Source organism: Ursus maritimus, unplaced genomic scaffold, assembly GCF_017311325.1.
Source record: "Ursus maritimus isolate PB19 unplaced genomic scaffold, ASM1731132v1 scaffold_8, whole genome shotgun sequence".
In the NCBI taxonomy this organism is placed as follows: domain Eukaryota; kingdom Metazoa; phylum Chordata; class Mammalia; order Carnivora; family Ursidae; genus Ursus; species Ursus maritimus.
The window spans coordinates 38,621,812-38,642,263 of NW_024426996.1; the positions used below are offsets into that span (position 1 = coordinate 38,621,812).

General features: G+C 39.5%; 1 protein-coding gene across 1 annotated transcript in view; it reads right to left on the reverse strand.

Moving 5' to 3' along the window:
• The window catches only part of POLR2B (RNA polymerase II subunit B), a 55,014-nt gene that overhangs the window by 11,032 nt on the left and 23,530 nt on the right, over window positions 1-20,452 (reverse strand). Inside the window, exons 14-21 of the mRNA XM_040624952.1 lie at window positions 18,089-18,243; window positions 17,056-17,254; window positions 16,567-16,735; window positions 3,631-3,727; window positions 2,497-2,591; window positions 820-1,070; window positions 645-734; window positions 303-410 (exon numbers count right to left, since the gene is read on the reverse strand). Coding sequence (XP_040480886.1) covers window positions 303-410; window positions 645-734; window positions 820-1,070; window positions 2,497-2,591; window positions 3,631-3,727; window positions 16,567-16,735; window positions 17,056-17,254; window positions 18,089-18,243 — 1,164 coding nt within the window. The remainder of the gene's footprint in view (window positions 1-302; window positions 411-644; window positions 735-819; window positions 1,071-2,496; window positions 2,592-3,630; window positions 3,728-16,566; window positions 16,736-17,055; window positions 17,255-18,088; window positions 18,244-20,452) is intronic.

Here is a 20,452-nt window from a genome sequence, read left to right on the forward strand (position 1 = left end):
ACTAACCACCAATGAATTAACTCATCTACAGAAAAGAACCAGTCAAAAGGATAACCACAAATGTATGCAGAGATTGGATGTCGTAAATTTTACAAAAATTCTGACTTAGCCAAATTTCACAAATTTTTGCTGGGACAAAAAAAAAACAACCCACAATCATAATCAATTTAAAAGCAAGAAAATAAGTATCATACTAGCTTTTTCCAACAAAGAACCCTGACTCAAATATGAGAGAAATCACCTATCATCATTTTGGAAGAAACATCAGTTTGGAACATATATTTTTAAAGAAAATCTCTTACCTTCCCTTGAAGACATTCAATCAAGTGACCAATAGTCATGCGAGAGGGAATGGCATGGGGATTTATGATGATATCAGGGGTGATACCCTCACAGGTGAAAGGCATATCCTAGAAAGAAATTTTTAAAAGGAGACAAACGACTCTTAACTACGAACCTGGAACTGATCCCCCCTCCTCCGAAGTTTTCTATGTCCTCAATTCTGTTCAACACGCTCTGTTCATATTCTTATTCAACACTAAAAAGTCAAGCCTCAATCACCTTTGCACTTTAAAGAGAATTTTGATTCAATAAAATGTTAAACAGAACTGTGGGTTGGGGTAAGGGAGATTCAAGATACCTACCTCTTGTCTGTACTGAATACCACAAGTACCCTTTTGACCATGTCGACTAGCAAACTTATCTCCAATCTGTGGAATTCTAACAGAGCGGACCTGAATTCATACAAAAATAGTTTAGTTAACTTAAGCCAAACTTGTTTACTTTTTATACACAGCAATATGAAAAAGCTACACTCACCCTTATTTTACAAAATTTATATCCTTCCTGATTGAGAGTTACCATAACCTGATCCACAATGCCCGTCTCACTAGTTCTCAGGAAGGTGCTACAATCTCTCTTGGTATAGCGTCTATTAGTGCCCTCCAATTCATCTTCATTTTCAGGCAAGGTGACTGTTTTGCCTATAATAACATCATCTCCTGATACACGGACTCCAGGAGCTATCAAACCATCATCGTCCAGCTTGTCATAAATGGCATGCCTCATACCTATGAAGAAACAGACATGGAATTTTCTGAAATGGTACTACTATATAAAGTATTTAAAATGTCACAGAATCCAGGGCATCTGGATGGCTTGGTCGGTTAAGCACCCGCCTTCAGCTCAGGTCATGATCTCAGGGTCCTGGGATCAAGCCCCATGTCGGGCTCCCTGCTCAGTGGGGCAAGTCTGCTTCTCCCTCTCCTTCTGCCCCTCCCCCCCCACTTGTGTGCACAAACGCTCTCTCAAATAAATCTTAAAACAAAAAAAAGTCACATAATCCCTCCAAAAGATTAAAACCAAATACATAAATCAGTCCCAAGTCAGAGAGAAGTTCACAGGAATCTTTTAACACCATAAACCATGTGTAGTAATAACACGATGCTCTTACTACAAACTATTCTGAATTCTAAAAAATCACTGGACTGAGCACTGGAAAATCAGATTATCTATATGCTGAGTGATTTTGGATAAGGGTGTTGCCATCTTCTGATCTCTTTTTTACATGAAAATATGCCCTCGGAGGGACTAGGTGGCGCAGTCGGTTAAGCATCAGACTCTTGGTTTCAGCTCAGTTCTGATCTCAGGGTCATGAAATCAAGCCCTGAGTCCTGCTCTGTGGGGAGTCTGCTTGGGTTTCTCTCTCCCTCTTCTTCTGCCCCTCCCTCCTGCACTCTCTCTCATTGAAAGAAATCAATCTTAAAAAAAAAAAAGAGAGAAAAAGAATATGCCCTCTACACATATCCTCTCACAGAAATTCTGAATTTCATCTTACGTAATCTTAACTCCCCTGGACATCAATTCACTACTACACAGAACCACCCACAGGAAATGGAATAACAGAAAGATGACTTAAAAAACAAAACACATTTTACTTCACACGATACCCTCAGAAGTCAAAACTGTAGCAGATACACACATTTCCCTGGGACATCCTATCCATCCCACTGCATACACAGTTTTTAAGTGTCCTGTGAAAATAGTAACTAGATAATAAGTTTGAGTTTTTTAGAAGAAAGAAAAAGTGCTAGGTATTACCTCATTTATCTGTTAAATGTATACAAATATTGTGGCTAGACAAATATTATGGTCACACTACAATGTGGAGAGGGGGGGGGAGTTCCCATGCAAACACACACACAAACTGAGGGAGAGTACAAGTAAGAAGGGCTGTAGTGTATCCCATGAAATTACATGACCTCTCTGATCTCCTAAATACCCTCTTTAATGCAGGATCTACCAGGATGGAAGGACCTTAACAAGCCAACAACTATGTGCAAAGACTTTTGGCAAACACATAATTTTCTTATATATGAGCTCTAAGAATAACATGAAAACATACTCCCATGTGACAGGGGGCAGGCAGAGAAGGTATTAATTAGGAAAACCATGGTATGTTGACTCTAAATTCCATAATTTGAATGTATCACTTACCCTGGCATGTTTCACGAGTTGGCTTCTCAAAAACTTCTTCTTGATCAAATCCTTTTTTAGATTCCTGTTCTTTATATGATCGATAGAAGACAGACCTAAAAACACACGGTTGTAAAGGTAACTTCTATTTTCCTTTTATAAAAGAGCTTAGAACATACCGATAAACTTCACTTAATTGATATTGGGGAGACAATTTAAACCATGAATCTAGGACAAGAGTTTACTGTATTAAGAGTCAAAATTAAGTCTTAAATGCTGTTACATGGGCCACTCATGTAGCATCTGACCTGTAATCTTAACACGGCTGGATTATATGTGAGAAAGGGAAGGACCTGAAGTCACTAACTGCAACCTCCTACCTAAAATAAGAATCCCTTCCATAACACCCCCCAGATATGCTCACTCAGGATCTGCTCCAATATTCCTAGTGAAGAATTTATGATACTAAGCTATCACGTCCACCCTCTGGTCCTAGTGCTATCCTCTGACACTATACCGAAAAAAAATCCCATCTTCTAAATTTCCAGTTTTTAACCAATCTTCATATTCTATGTATTTGAGATTGTCAATAAAATAACTGAAGCATAATTTTTAAAAAAGTTTAAAAAAAAAACACTACAATTTTAATAGCTATTTATAGGTCCTAAAAGTAATAGGTTTATTTTTATTTCTTTAGACATTTCTGTATTATCTAAATGCAAACATGTATTTGCTTACCAAAAAGAGTAGGGGGTGAGGACCTCAAAATATTAGCATCTGAAAATCCTGAGACACAAGAAATAGTGTCTTCAGTCATTCATGACCATCAACCAGGCCTCCTGTTTTCTGGAGAGGGTACTGATTTCACCACATTAAACTCTATCCAGATATCTATAGAACAGTAAGTGCCTGCCAGATATCCACAAAGCTTCATGAATGGAGGCAAAAGAGTAAATGTCTTAACAGAAAAAGTTCTGTTGTCAGATCAAAATTTCCTCCAGCCTGACCTTCAAAACCACCAAGAAGTTTGGATACATACAAGCCAAACCTATTTTTAAAGAACTTTTTTCCCCTTTTCTTTTAAGAACTTTTTTTGATTAAAGTATTAATGTTTGCACTGTATCTGTGTTTTGAAAATTACTATAAACAACTGACCTGAAAAAGCCTCTGTCTACAGCTGAACGATTCATGATAACAGAGTCTTCTTGGTTATATCCCGTGTATGACGCAATGGCCACAATGGAGTTGATACCTGTAGTGCACATGAGAACATGCATTAAAGCCTCATCTGGGAAACAAAGAAAAATTGTTCCTTTCTTTTATTTATTTACTTTTGAAAAGTTAAAAATTCCTTAAATTTTTTATTCCTGGTACCACTACCATAATTTACAGGGTAATATACCTGATATAATGAAAAGAAAAAGAAAAAGAAAAAGGCAAAACTACAAAAGATAAAAGACCTCAGGAATGTACACCTGGGGCATCTGGCTGGCTAAGTCAGTAGAGCAAGTGACTTGATTTCAGGGTCATGAGTTCAAGCCCCATGTTGGGTGTAGAGATTACTTAAAATCTTTTAAAGAAAAAGAGGAATGTACATCTAATTGACACTGCATTGCACTAAGCAATAGCTGCATGTTTTGCAAACTGTGGCTATGGCGGTCCTACACAACTAAGGTTCCTATTTAAGCTGCAGTGACTTTTCTGACTATGGATCATCATTCCTTCTGCAGCAGATTTTTACAATTCCTTTAATGCATTTAGGACGACTCTCAAAGTAACCTGCAGCTTTCCTGACAACTCGCTGTCTCTCCTGCTAAGAAATGTAGCCCTTTTCTTCTGTGTTCTTTCAGAACCTTCTGCTATCATATCCACCACTTCCACCATCAGATCCATAACCACTACCATAGGGGCTACCCGAACTTCTTCCACCAAAACTGCTCCCCCTTCAAGGGTCCATAATTAGATTGCTGTTGTCCACTACAAATTCCAAAATCATTATAGTTCCCACCACCACCATAGTTACCTCCTCCAAAATTTCCCCCTTCACTGTAACCACCTTTTCCTCCACCAACGCCACCATATCCACCTCCTTTGGTGTACATATCCTGGACCCACCACCACCACAGCCTCCTCTACTACTATAATCAAGACCACCACCATCGTTGCCATCATCCTCTAGAACCACCTCTGCTGCCACCATCTCCACACCACAGCCTCCTCTTCCACCGAAGTTTCCTCCATCACCCATGAAGTAGCCACATCCACCTCTCCGACCTCTATGTGATCCAGCAGACTGCATTTCTCGTTTAGAAAGGACCTTTTCACCTCACAATCATGCACATTAATAGTTGGTATTTCCGAACAACAATTTTGTCAACTGTATCATGATCATCAAAAGTTACAAAAGCAAATCCTCTCCTTTTTCATCTCTTCCTATCTTCTATAACTTCCATGGCTTCAATCTTGCCATACTTTTTTTTAATATTTAAGTAATATCCACACCCAATATGGGACTCTAACTCACAACCCTGGGACCAAGAGTCACAGGCTCCTCCAACTGAGCCAACCAGGTACCCCCCAGAGAATTCAAACTTTTCTTGAAAAATCAGATCTGGCATTACTGGGCACACTTACACACATCACAACCATAGCTGAAACTAACAGAGCTAACCCCAATGGAAAGGCAAACCTCTAACTCATTAATCCCGCCTAACCCTGTAGGAGTTGAAGGATGCAAGCCCTATTTAAAAGATAACACTAAACATTTTGTGCTAAATATAACCCTGACTGCTCTCTACAAAAGAAGAATCATACTAACGAGAGGGCATTTGTTCTTCTGAGCACCCTGATGGGTTTGTGCATTTAAATTTGGAGCTAAAATGCTCTGCTTGGGGAGGAAAAGGAGTGTGAAATTCTCCAAGGAAAGGGCAGTGTCAGGGAAGTGGACACTGGTTAAAACCCAAGTAGCAGACAAGGCCTTCAGAGAATCAGAAAAGTCAAATAAACAGTCACTCCTCAGGTGTGCAATGAAAACTCCTCCGGAAATCTAAATGACTTCCTCTATGAAATTTTTAGTAGCATCCACACTGGTCACCATCCTTTTGTGTGGATTCTTTGGGAGAACTAGAATTTTAAGTTTCACAAATGATCAAGCACCATAATTCATGGAAAATACATAAAGATGCAGGTTACTGAATGCAGGGGAGGCTCTGGAAAGTGGAGAATTTGCAGAAATCTCAGCGTCTTGAGACATGTGATATGATCCTACTACTAAGGAAGTCAGTAGTAGGGCATATATCACATCTGCAATACATCAAACAGGCAAGGCTTCCCCCAGCACTTCCTCACATTTTGCTGGAGCACCAATGCCCCACATCTTTTTCCAGGTGATGCAGCCTATAGGTGTTCAATTGTCTTGGCCTTGTGAGGCTTTCCCGTGTCTTGTGTGACAATTCCTGGATCACCCACATATGTGCTACATCAACTAGAGACCAGGAGGCAACCTCTTCCTTCCCAGAACCTTTATCCAAGTCTGAGAGATCGGCTAAATTTAGCTAAAAACAGTAACTTCTTAATTATGCTTCTTATAGTTTTTTCTTAAAAGCTCCAAATCAAGATGCAATGTAGTGAAGAGGAAAAGGCACAAGAAAGAGAGATGGGAGGAAAAGGTCTACATCTGGTCATTCTGGACTTAATATTTCTTAAGTTGTGTAACTTTGGGCAAATAACTTAGCCTTCTGTATCCTGTCTCCACAGCTGTAAAACAGAGATGATACCACCACCACTATTTCTAATCAGTTAACATTTATTCTGCCCATACTAACTGCCAGGCACTAAGCCATGAGTCTGAAATGGATTGAACCATTTAACCATCACAAAAGCTTTATGAGGTAGATACTATTATTATTCTCATTTTGCAGGTAAAAAAATATCAAAATGCTTTTATGATGCTTAGAAATAACATGTGTAAAGCACCTTGGATGGTGTTTCATACAAATTTAATGCTCAATAAATACTAGTAACTTTGATAAAAATATCTGTAAGCTATGGGGCACCTGGGTGGCTCAGTCGGTTGAGCAGCCGACTCTTGATTTCAGCTCAGGTCATGGTCTCAAGGTCCTGGGATCGAGCCCCAAGTCTGGCTCCGCACTCAGCAGGGAGTCTGCTTCAGGAATTTCTCTCTCCCTCTGCCCCACCCCATTCACTCTCTAAAATAAATAAATAAACCTTAAAAAAAAAAAAGAAAGTATCTGTGAGCTAAAGGACTATAAAAATGTGAAATCTAGGATTACAACCCACGTGTTAGCCAGGTTCACATCCTTCCTGCCACTCTGTTCTTACCCACTTCAAACCGTGGCTCACCACCGAGGAGGCTCTAAGTCCCTAGATCCCTAGACACACTTTAAGTCAGGATGAAATTCTGTCACAAGGATTTTTGCTCCCAGAAGATGTCAGCCAAGGTAACAGTACACTCCAGGAAGAGGAACAATACCCATCAAAAAGACATTCCTTAAGATAACTTGATTAGGCCCAAACCTCCAGTCAGGACACAGAATTTGGCCAGTGCACCTGGCATGGAGACAAGGCCGGGGCCAATAATTCATCCAGGAGGTCAGGAGACTGGTTACATCAACAGAGTGAACAAATAAGTAAAGAAACTGAGGTCAGTGGGATCCAGATTTCTCCTTATCAGAAAATGGAGTTCTAAAATAAACGCTCCAGTATTGGACTGCGATGGGAGATACTAGTATGAACTCCTGTTTCTTTTACATATAGAGTCATAAAAATAGACAAAGTGGCGGGTGGCAGTATGTGCATACACGTTTTCCCAGGTTATCAGCTGAGAGGACCTAGAAATGATGATATTCTAATAGCAAGAATCACACTTAGTACCCACGCTTTGGTTTCCACATACCATCCTTCACTGAAAGGAGAAATGGCTGAGTCCAGGTTTAAGGAAAGCACAAAATAACTATGTAAATAAAGATGAGGGACCTATAAGGAGTCATCTTGAAGGTGTTCCCACTGGAAAATCTGGGGCAATGTTAGCATCAAAATGGAAGGAATGATAGAATTAGAAAAATCACCATTTGGCAACAATCATCATGCTAAACTAATGGCTGAGAGTTTGACAAGGAACAGAAAATATTTACACCATCTCAAAGTATCTCTTCACAAAAGACTCACTATGACTTAGTATAAAATACTTATAATTAACAAAAAATGGAGAAATCAGACAGACACTATAATCACATGATAAAAGTTAAAAGTCACTGTTAATGGGACATATAGACAGCATGTGCCTCCTGATATGATGCAATGAGAACACAGCATTACTTCTATGCTAGTCCTGCCAAAAATTCATAACCTGAATACAATCACGGGGAAATAGTCAAATCCAAACGGAGAGACAAGGTACAAAGTATAGCTTGCCTGAATGCTTCAAAAAACGTCAAGGTCGGCAGGAGGAGTTAAGATGGCGGAGCAGTAGGAGACACCGTTTTCAGCCGGTCCTCCGAGTCGAGCTGGATAGGTACCAGACCAGCCTAAACAACCACGGAACCAGCCTGAGACGCAGGAAGACGCATCTGGATCTCTACAAATGAACATCTCCAGCGCTGAGTATTGAGGTACGAAGCGGGGAGCCATGAAACCGTGCACAGATATCGGAAGATAAACGGAAGGGGGAGGGAGCCGCCGCGTTCGGGCGCCGGGAAGCGGTAGCCACTTGCACGGGAGAGCGGGCGGGGCTCGCGGACGGCACCCGCAAAACAGCAGACTGAGACTGTGAGCCGGGTGCGCGCGCCACCAGGCATCTCGCGGAACACCGGTGCACTCACTGGATCTAGACTGAGACCGGGAGCTCCGGGAACGCGCGCGGGGCGGCTGGCGGCGTTAGAAACACAAAGGACAGAGACGCGCCGGCCCTGGAAGTGAGGGCTGGGACGCCGGGTGTGGGGCGCACATCCCGGGACGCTGCAGGGTTGAGCAGCACCAACAGTAATGGAGTTAAAGGCTGAAATTCGGCCGCTGCTGCTCTGACTCTCAGAAGAGGCACAGCAAACCGCCAGGGAAAGCCGCCAGAGAACAAAAGCCTGGAAATACCGGCTCAGAGAGTGCCCATCCCCATCCCCCCTCGCAGGGGACACGGAGACTCTACCCAAACAGGGTTGCCTGAGTATCGGCGCGGCAGGCCCCTCCCCCAGAACACAGAAGGCAGGCTGAAAAATCAAGAAGCCCACAACCCGGGCGCCTGGGTGGCGCAGTCATTGAGCGCCTGCCTTCGGCTTAGGGCGTGATCCCGGCGTTCCGGAAAGGAGTCCCTCATCGGGCTCCTCCGCTGGGAGCCTGCTTCTTCCTCTCCCACTCCCCTGCTTCTGTTCCCTCTCTCGCTGGTTGGCTGCCACATAAATAAATAAATAAAATCTTTAAAGAAGAAGCCCACATCCCTAAGATCCCTATAAAACAAGGGGCACGGCCTGGGACCCAGTCAATAATTTGGGTTCTGGAAACCCCGCAACCTCTCTTCATCAGAATGACAAGAAGGAGAAGCCCCCCCAGCAAAGAAAAGACAGTGAGTCTGTGGCCTCTGCCACAGAAATAATGGATATGGATGTAACCAAATTATCAGAAATGGAATTCAGAGTAACGATGGTCAAAATGATGAGTAGAATTGAAAAAACTATTAACGAAAAGGTTACTGAGAATATAGAATCCCTAAGGACAGAAATGAGAGCGAATCTGACAGAAATTAAAAATTCTATGAGCCAAATGCAGGCAAAACTAGAGGCTCTGACGGCCAGGGTCGCAGAAGCAGAGGAACGGGTTAGTGAATTGGAGGATGGGTTAATAGAGGAAAAAATGAAAATAGAAGATGGTCTTAAAAAAATCCACGCCCACGAATGTAGGTTACGGGAGATTACTGACTCAATGAAACGATCCAATGTTAGAATCATCGGCATCCCCGAGGGGGTGGAGAAAAACAGAGGTCTAGAAGAGATATTTGAACAAATTGTAGCTGAAAACTTCCCTAATCTAGCAAGGGAAACAAACATTCGTGTCCAAGAGGCAGAGAGGACCCCTCCCAAGCTCAACCACGACAAACCTACGCCACGTCACGTCATAGTGAAATTCGCAAATATTAGATGCAAGGATACAGTATTGAAAGCGGCCAGGGCAAAGAAATTTCTCACGTACCAAGGCAAAAGCATCAGAATTACGTCAGACCTGTCTACACAGACCTGGAATGAGAGAAAGGGTTGGGGGAGCATATTTAAAGCTCTTTCAGAGAAAAACATGCAGCCAAGGATCCTTTATCCAGCAAGGCTGTCATTCAGAATTGATGGAGAAATAAAGACATTTCAGAATCGCCAGTCACTAACCAATTTTGTAACCACGAAACCAGCCCTACAGGAGATATTACGGGGGGTTCTATAAAAGTAAAAAGGCCCCAAGAGTGATACAGAACAGAAAGTCACAGCCAATACAAACAAAGACTTTACTGGCAACATGGCAACATTAAAATCATATCTCTCAGTAATCAGTCTTAATGTAAATGGTTTGAACCATCCCATAAAACGCCACAGGGTTGCAGATTGGATAAAAAGAAATGACCCATCCATTTGCTGTCTACAAGAGACTCATTTCGAACCCAAAGATGCATTCAGACTGAGAGTAAGGGGATGGAGTACCATCTTTCACGCAAATGGACCTCAAAAGAAAGCTGGGGTAGCAATTCTCATATCAGATAAATTGGATTTTAAACTACAGACTATAGTTAGAGATGCAGAAGGGCACTATATTATTCTTAAGGGAAGTATTCAACAAGTGGATATGACAATTATAAATATATATGCCCCCAACAGGGGAGCAGCAAGATACACAAGCCAACTCTTAACCAGAATAAAGAGACATATAAATAAAAATACATTAATAGTAGGGGACCTCAACACTCCACTCTCAGAAATAGACAGAACACCCTGGCAAAAACTAAGCAAAGAATCAAAGGCTTTGAATGCCATACTCGACGAGTTGGACCTCATAGATATATATAGAACACTACACCCCAGAACCAAAGAATACTCATTCTATTCTAATGCCCATGGAACATTCTCAAGAATAGACCATGTTCTGGGACACAAAACAGGTCTCAACCGATACCAAAAGATTGAAATTATCCCCTGCATATTCTCAGACCACAACGCTCTGAAATTGGAACTCAACCACAAGGAAAAATTTGGAAGAAACTCAAACACTTGGAGACTAAGAACCATCCTGCTCAGGAATGACTCGATAAACCAGGAAATCAAAAATCAAATTAAACAATTTATGGAGACCAATGAGAATGAAAATACAACAGTCCAAAACCTATGGGATACTGCAAAGGCAGTCCTAAGGGGGAAATACATAGCCATCCAAGCCTCACTCAAAAGAATAGAAAAATCTAAAATGCAGTTTTTATATTCTCACCTCAAGAAGCTGGAACAGCAACAGAGGGACAGGCCTAATCCACGCACGAGGAAGCAGTTGACCAAAATTAGAGCTGAAATCAATCAAGCAGAAACCAGAAGTACAGTAGAGCAGATCAACAGGACTAGAAGCTGGTTCTTTGAGAGAATCAATAAAATTGACAGACCACTGGCAAGACTTATCCAAAAGAAAAGAGAAAGGACCCAGATTATTAAAATTATGAATGAAAAAGGAGAGGTCACGACGAACACCATTGAAATTGGAAGGATTATTAGAAATTTTTATCAACAGCTATATGCCAATAAACTAAGCAATCTGGAAGAGATGGAATCCTTCCTGGAAACCTATAAACTACCAAGATTGAAACCGGAAGAAATTGATTCCTTAAACAGGCCAATTAATTATGAAGAAATTGAGTCAGTGATAAACAACCTTCCAAATAACAAAACTCCAGGCCCGGACGGTTTTCCTGGGGAATTCTACCAAACATTCAAAGAAGAAATAATACCTATTCTCCTAAAGCTATTTCAAAAAATAGAAACAGAAGGAAAGCTACCAAACTCATTCTATGAGGCCAATATTACCTTGATCCCCAAACCAGGCAAAGACCCCCTCAAAAAGGAGAATTACAGACCGATTTCCCTAATGAATATGGACGCCAAAATCCTCAACAAGATACTTGCTAATAGAATCCAACAGTACATTAAAAGGATTATCCATCACGATCAAGTGGGATTCATACCTGGGATGCAAGCGTGGTTCAATATTCGCAAATCAATCAGCGTGATACATCATATCAACAAGAAAAGACTCAGGAACCATATGATCCTCTCAATCGATGCCGAAAAAGCATTTGACAAAATACAGCATCCTTTCCTGATTAAAACCCTTCAGAGTGTAGGAATAGAAGGTACATTTCTCAATCTCATAAAAGCCATCTATGAAAAGCCTACTGCAAATATTATTCTCAATGGGGAAAAGCTGGAAGCCTTTCCCTTAAGATCAGGAACTCGACAAGGATGCCCACTCTCGCCACTATTATTCAACATAGTACTAGAAGTCCTTGCAACAGCAATCAGACGACAAAAAGGGATCAAAGGTATTCAAATTGGCAAAGAAGAAGTCAAAATGTCTCTCTTTGCAGATGACATGATACTCTATATGGAAAACCCAAAAGAAGCCACTCCCAAACTATTAGAAGTTATAGAGCAATTCAGTAACGTGGCGGGATACAAAATCAATGCTCAGAAATCAGTTGCATTTCTATACACGAATAACGAGACCGAAGAAAGAGAAATTAGGGAATCCATCCCATTTACAATAGCACCAAAAACCATACGTTACCTTGGAATTAACTTAACCAGAGACGTAAAGGACCTATATTCTAGAAACTATAAATCACTCTTGAAAGACATTGAGGAAGACATAAAAAGATGGAAAGATATTCCATGCTCATGGATTGGAAGAATTAACATAGTTAAAATGTCCATGCTACCCAGAGCAATCTACACTTTCAATGCTATCCCGATCAAAATACCGAGGACATTTTTCAAAGAACTGGAACAAATAGTCCTTAAATTTGTATGGAAACAGAAAAGGCCCCGAATCTCCAAGGAACTGTTGAAAAGGAAAAACAAAGCTGGGGGCATCACAATGCCGGATTTCGAGCTGTACTACAAAGCTGTGATCACAAAGACAGCATGGTACTGGCACAAAAACAGACACATAGACCAATGGAACAGAATAGAGAGCCCAGAAATGGACCCTCGGCTCTTTGGGCAACTAATATTTGATAAAGCAGGAAAAAACATCCGGTGGGAAAAAGACAGTCTCTTCAATAAATGGTGCTGGGAAAATTGGACAGCTACATGCAAAAGAATGAAACTTGACCACTCTCTCACACCATACACAAAAATAAACTCCAAATGGATGAAAGACCTCGATGTGAGACAGGAATCCATCAAAATTCTAGAGGAGAACATAGGCAGCAACCTCTACGACATCGGCCAAAGCAACCTTTTTCATGACACATCCCCAAAGGCAAGAGAAACAAAAGATAAAATGAATTTATGGGACTTCATCAAGATTAAAAGTTTCTGCACAGCCAAGGAAACAGTCAGAAAAACTAAGAGGCAGCCCACGGAATGGGAGAATATATTTGCAAATGACACTACAGATAAAGGACTGGTATCCAAGATCTACAAAGAACTTCTCAAACTCAATACACGAGAAACAAATAAACAAATCAAAAAATGGGCAGAAGAAATGAACAGACACTTTTCCAATGAAGACATACAAATGGCTAACAGACACATGAAAAAATGTTCAAAATCATTAGCCATCAAGGAAATTCAAATCAAAACCACACTGAGATACCACCTTACGCCAGTTAGAATGGCAAAAATAGACAAGGCAAGAAACAACAATTGTTGGAGAGGATGTGGAGAAAGGGGATCCCTCCTACATTGTTGGTGGGAATGCAAGTTGGTACAGCCACTCTGGAAAACAGTGTGGAGGTCCCTTAAAAAGTTAAAAATTGAGCTACCCTATGATCCAGCCATTGCACTACTGGGTATTTACCCCAAAGATACAGACGTAGTGAAGAGAAGGGCCATATGCACCCCAATGTTCATAGCAGCAATGTCCACAATAGCTAAATCGTGGAAGGAGCCGAGATGCCCTTCAACAGATGACTGGATTAAGAAGTTGTGGTCCATATATACGATGGAATATTACTCAGCTATCAGAAAGAACGAGTTCTCCACATTTGCTACAACATGGACAGCACTGGAGGAGATAATGCTAAGTGAAATAAGTCAAGCAGAGAAAGACAACTATCATATGATTTCTCTCATCTATGGAACATAAGAACTAGGATGATCAGTAGGGGAAGAAAGGGATAAAGAAAGGGGGGGTAATCAGAAGGGGGAATGAAACATGAGAGACTATGGACTATGAGAAACAAACTGAGGACTTCAGAGGGGAGGGGGGCGGGGGAATGGGATAGACCGGTGATGGGTAGTAAAGAGGGCACGTATTGCATGGTGCACTGGGTGTTATACAGAACTAATGAATCACTGAGCCTTACATCGGAAACCGGGGATGTACTGTACGGTGACTAACATAATATAATAAAAAATCATTAAAAAAAACAAAAACAAAAACAAAAAAAAAACGTCAAGGTCATGAGAGACAAGGAACTACAGAACTGCTCCACCCTGAGGAGACTAAAGAGACATGCAACTTTACGCAATGCACAATCCTGGATGATATCCCAACCCATAAAGGACGTTATCAGGACAACTGGCAAAATTTGAACTCGGGATTGCTTACTAGATGGATAACAATGTTAACGTCCTAATTTTGACTGTGGTACTGTGGAGAACACCCTCGTTTTTAGGAAACATTCACTGAAGAATTAAAAAGTGATGTGGCTGTATGTCTACAACTTACTGTCTAATGGTTCAGGAAGAGAAAGGGAAAGAATAAGGCAAATGTGGTAAAATGTGAACTAGGAAATCTGGATGAAGAGTATACAGTAGCTCTTCGTACTAGTCTCACAACTTTTCTATCAGTTTGAGGTTACCTCAAAAAAATTTTTAGAATAGATGATGTGATTAAGGCATGAAGCTATAACAGAACTGAAAAGCATGTGTAGTCCCTATCAGCCATGACTTCACCACTTCATACCAGTATCAAAAGAACATTTTATTTCAAATCTAATCCTTTACCTGTATTTCTTTTTTTTCTCTAGCCATAAAGAAACTATTATCTAAATGTTGAAGGAAACACAACAGTGCAAGCATCCCGCAAAGATAGGAGCATACTGTAGGCAATCTAACAGATTGTGTTTTCCTAGACAAGAGTAACCCCTTGTGGAGGACTCTGAAAATAAATCATTCTAACCTATGAGAATTTGTTATCAAAATGTTAGATCCCCTAGCATAGTTATAATTTAAGGCCACTATTTATAAAGCAAATTCTACTAAGTAAATAACATTACCCACAGTTAAAGCCAAAATCCTATTCATAGTAAGGTAAGAAAACAGTTATGCCAAAGAACTATGCTGCCTCCTTTAACATTCAACGCTTCCCTACCCTTTACACTTCTCTGCACCATTTTACCTGTTGTTCGGTCTCCTTAAGAATCTCCTCCTGCAAATTCCTGATTCTCCTCATCATCTCTAATCTCTTCTCATTTCTATTCTTGGTACCTAAAGTTCTGTCTCTGGCTTTATTCTCACTTTGAATTTCCCTCAGCAATTTCATGGTATTTTATACCTATCACTAATATATCAAAAACTTCCCAGCTCTAGATCTGACCTTTTTCCAAACCACATTTACGACTATTAGAAAATCTTTACTGGGGGCATCTCGGTGGCTCAGTGGGTTAAGCATCTGCCTTCGGCTTAGGTCATGATCCCAGGGTCCTGAGATCGAGCCCTGCATTGGGCTCCCTGCTCAGCAGGGAGTCTGCTTCTCCCTTTCCTTCTACTCCTCTCCCTGCTCATTTTCTCTCAGACAAATAAAATCTTAAAAAAAAAAAAAAAAGAAAGAAAAGAAGGAAAAGAAAGAAAAGAAGGAAAAGAAAAGAAAGAACGAAAAAGCAAATCTTTTCTGGGGCGCCTGGATGGCTCAGTCAGTTAAGCGTTTGCCTTCAGCTCAGGTCATGATTTCAGGGTCCTGGGATCCAGCCCCACCCCTGCTCAACCAGGACTCTGCTTCTTCCTCTCTCTCTGCTTCTGTCCCTCCCTCCTGGCTCATGTGTGCATGCTCTTGCTCTCTAATAATCTTAAAAAAAATCTTTACTTAGTTATGGCAGCAATTCAAAATCAACACACTGAAAATTGAATTTATTATCTTACCTCTAAAACATCTTCCTTCTAATGTGCTCCCAATCTTATTAAGAGAACCCCCCTCTCTTCTTGATCACCCAAGCCACGAACACCAACAATATTTTCAATTCCTATCCTCTCTCCCTTCATCACTTCACACCCAATTAATCAAGTTGCATCAACAGTATTCCAACAGGCATTCATCCCCTACTCTTTATTTCTTAAGGACCTTAGCAATTCTTAGACTACTGCAAAAACCTCTAAGTTATCTCTTTCTATTACCATACCTGACTGTAATCTGAATCAACTCCAGGATGATATTCTTAAAATAAATTTCTAATTGCAGTACTTCCTTGCTCCAAAAGGCTGGATGGGTCTTCATTCTCAAAATTCAACCTGCTCTCTCCACACTACAAGAGACTCGTGTACTTACACTCCAGTCAAACTAAAGTCCCGTGACTACTATAATTCCCGTATCTCATACATTCATGCATCTAAGCCCTTCCTCAACCCATCTCTCAAACTCAAATACCCTTTAATCAACTTTACACTAACCTAAAATTACCACCTCCCCTGTGAAACTGGCTCTAGATTTCCAACAGGAATCAATCACTTCCTGTAGCTTATGATAACCTTCCACATATCTATCTTTTTATTATTTGTGTTGTTTCCCACATTATAAATTCTGAGAGAAGAGATACTGTATTTTACTAACCCTCCCAAGCACCCAGAAAAGTGCCTTAAGCATGACAGGATCCTAAAAACTGAAGAGCAAAACTGAACGTACCTGCTGGCAGCTCTCTAAATCGTAGATATTCCATAGACCGTGTGGTCACAAGTGGTTTTTGAGGATAATACAGAACATGGGCCAGTGTATCCATACGAACATGGAAGTTGGTGATATAAACTCCCATAGCCTGCTTACCCATAGCAGACTGATATGTGTTTCTAGGGGACTAAAGGTAGAAATGAAAAGCAGAATCAATGAAAATTTAATTACTTCTAAAGGAACAAACTCCACAGGGTACTACGTTAATCAGGAATATGACTGGAAAAGGTTATGCTTTTTTCTGAAAGGTAAGTGATAACCATTTGGAATAATCAACTATGGCTCCTAACAGTGAAACAAAAAATAAGTATATTAAATGCAGATTTCGTAGGAGTTCATAATCCTTTTATCAGCACTCTTTTCTTTAGGAAAAAAACTACAGATTAATCTAAATTTTTCCACTTCCCCTAATTCCTCACAAACCAGAAGTTAAAAACTGCTACCAACCTGGTTATGATCAGGAAAGGGAATAATAGATGCACAGACACCAAGAATCATTGAGGGATGAATCTCGCAGTGTGTGTATGTGGAACAATAAGCTACTTCTTTCTCCTGTAAATCATCTGGAGTCATTGCAAGCATCACTGTTTCTTCTTCCAAAGTATCAATATATTCTACTACCCCACTGGCCACAAGATCCTGCCAACTAAAAAAAGAATTCACTTTATTTCCTTATTTACTGAAGTATTTTAACCAAGCTTACTACTTAACAAAGAATATCCCTATATTTACATGTACAGATACAGAAAGAGTTCCAAAATAAGTATATTATTATTAATAGTGGGGAAAAAAAGTTACTAAACAATACACATGAAGTGTGGCCCTATAAATATTATTATTAGTTTGTCTTGCTTTGTCCTAAAGGGAACTATTTGGGGGTGACTGACTGGCCCTGTCAGTGCAGCATGCAACTCTTGATCTTGGGAGTGTGAGTTCGAGCTCCACACTGGTATAGAGATTAATTAAAATACTTTTAAATAAATAAATAAAATAAACTGAATTACTTGTGGATATACGCATATGGGTTACTTACTTTTTTTTAAGAGAAACATGAATTGGGGGATTTTATGTATTTTTTTATTATATATGTTTGAAATTTTTTACAATAAAAAATATACATTCAAGTATTAAGTTTTAAAGCATGTTCATCTTTTTGTTAAATTTTTTATTTACTATTATCCATATTACAGGTTACATATACATAATTTATATTATATTATTTCTTACTATTAGACTTAAACAGGTCACAAAGATTTTTATTCTTAAAACCCTACAAGTCCCTTACTTGATGACAAAGAAAAACAAATGTGACTGCTAATAGTTTCTTTTTGGAGGTAATGAAAATGTTCTGGAATTAGGCAGTGGTGACAGATGCACAATCTTATGAATATACTAAAAAACACTGAACTGTAATATTTTAAAATGGTTAATTCTATGGTACGTGAATTATATCTCAATTTTTTCCACTGCATGTTCTTACCTGTAGTTGTTATATTCTCTCTCTTTCAACTGATCAATATGTCTCTTCTTCAAAAGTAGTTTTTGTTTTTCTACAATCAGAAGTGGCCTACAAATACGGCCTGCATCTGTATAGATCCGAATCTCCCTTTCTCGAATATCTCTAATCATAGAAACCTGTAAGTAAAAAGACAAAACAGTCTCATGAATGTTTATTTTCTATCAAGATTTAGCTAAAAATACAATAAAATTCCTAATAAATTTCTAGAGCAAACAATTATCAAATAAAATGGACAAATCTAGTTTATCATTGTTCAATATACTAAAAACCTAGGTATAATTTTAAATTTTGTAAAGAACAAATATTTAACCTTGATAATTATAAAGCTGATTAATATCTGGCAATAATGTCATGCAAGATAAAATGAAGAAAATATATTCTTGGCATCACAAACACTAGTATATAACACCTTATTTTGCCTCTTTGATAATTACATAGACTTTTCTTTGCAACCTTTCAGTAACTAACCCTATATTGCTTTGCATTGATCATATTTACTCAGTAATAAGCCCAACTTCCAACACTTACCTATCAAACAAATGGCTTATAGTCTACCTGTCCAAAAGAGCAGTCACTAGCCACATGTCACTTAATATTAAGCACTTGAAATGTGGCCATTCATTCTGAACTGATATAGGCTGCAGAGTATTAACAGGTACAAACTACAAAGTAGATTTCAAAAGCAGTACCACATAAACAAAACAGAAACAGACCCATAAATACAGAGAACTGGTGGTTGCCCGAGAGGAGGGAGGTGGGGGATGGGCAGAAAAGGGTAAAGGGAAGTAGGAGGTACAGGCTTCCAGTCATGGAATGAATAAGTCAAAGGGATAAATGGTACAGTGCAGGGCATATAGTCAATGGTATTATAGTAGCGTGTATGGTGACAGATGGTAGCTACATTTGTGGTGAGCACAGCATAATGTATAGAGTTGTCAAATCATTATACATCTGAAACTAATGTAATACTGAGTATCAACTATAATAATAATAAAAAAGTACCACACAAAAATAAAGAATGTAAAATTTCTCATAAATAATCCTTTATATAGATTAGATGTTGAAACTGCAATATTTTGGATATATCAGGTCAAATATATCATTAAAATTACTTTCATGTTTCTGATTTTTTTTAACATGGCTACTAGAAAAATTTATATTACATATGTAGCTCAGGTGGTATTTCTGCTGGGCAGAACTACAAAATATATTCCCAGAAAACATAAAGAAAAATATTTGGGGCAGGGGCACCTGTCTGGTTCAGTTGGAAGAGCATGCAGCTCTTGATCTCGGGGTCACGAGTTCTAGCCCCACGTGGGGTGTAGAGCTCACTTAAAAAAAAATGGAGGGGAGGGGCACCTGGGTGGCACAGCGGTTAAGATTCTGCCTTCGGTTCAGGGCGTGATCATGGCATTATGGGATCGAGCCCCACATCAGGCTCTTCCGCTATGAGCCTGCTTCTTCCTCTCCCACTCCCCCTGCTTGTGTTTCCTCTCTCGCTGGCTGTCTTTATCTCTGTCGAATAAATAAATAAAATCTTTAAAAAAAAAAATGGGGCGGAAATTTACAATAAAAAACATAGTAATTACTAAAAGCATTACTGTAGAATTTGAAGTACCTATTTACAAAGAAATAAGTCAAAAAGGAAACAAATTAAGAATTTCCAATGAATTACCTAGATCTAATATATAATCTTGGAGGTCAACTACAGAAATGAACTGACAATGAGTTGGGAAATGGAAACATAGATTGGTATTTCTCCAACAGAAGTGCTTTAAGATAGTAAAATCACACCTTGATACTTTTATTAAAGATTAAAGATTGGTTTATTTAAGAAAGGAAAAGATTGGATTACTGGGTTTAAAAACAAAAGTAAATCATAAAAGCTTGATCAAAAACAAGATCTCCAAAACTAAAAAGTCAAAAGCCATTCTATAGAAAATGTTCTATACCTCTAGCCCACTTCCTGTCATTAAAAAACAATCTGAGGAGAAACACTATGTCTTTGAACAGAAACACCATCAGTGGCACTGTCAATTCCTAGAAAAGATGTTGCTTTCAAATGCATTGCCTTGAATCCTTAGAGAATTCCTAATAAGATACAGTTTTATTGTCTTAACAGGACAACATAAATTGTGAGCTGGGTCTCCTCAAAGCCCCAAAGGAAACAGGTATACTTCAGTAGGTCCAGAGAGGACTACTGTAACAGGTCCAACAGAAGGCTAAAGTCAGAAATGGGTAAATGAGGACCTCTGGTAGTTAGAAAATATGAAAGAAAAGAAAAAGCGCCAGACTCCTTCAGGAAAATATACACAATTCTCCCAC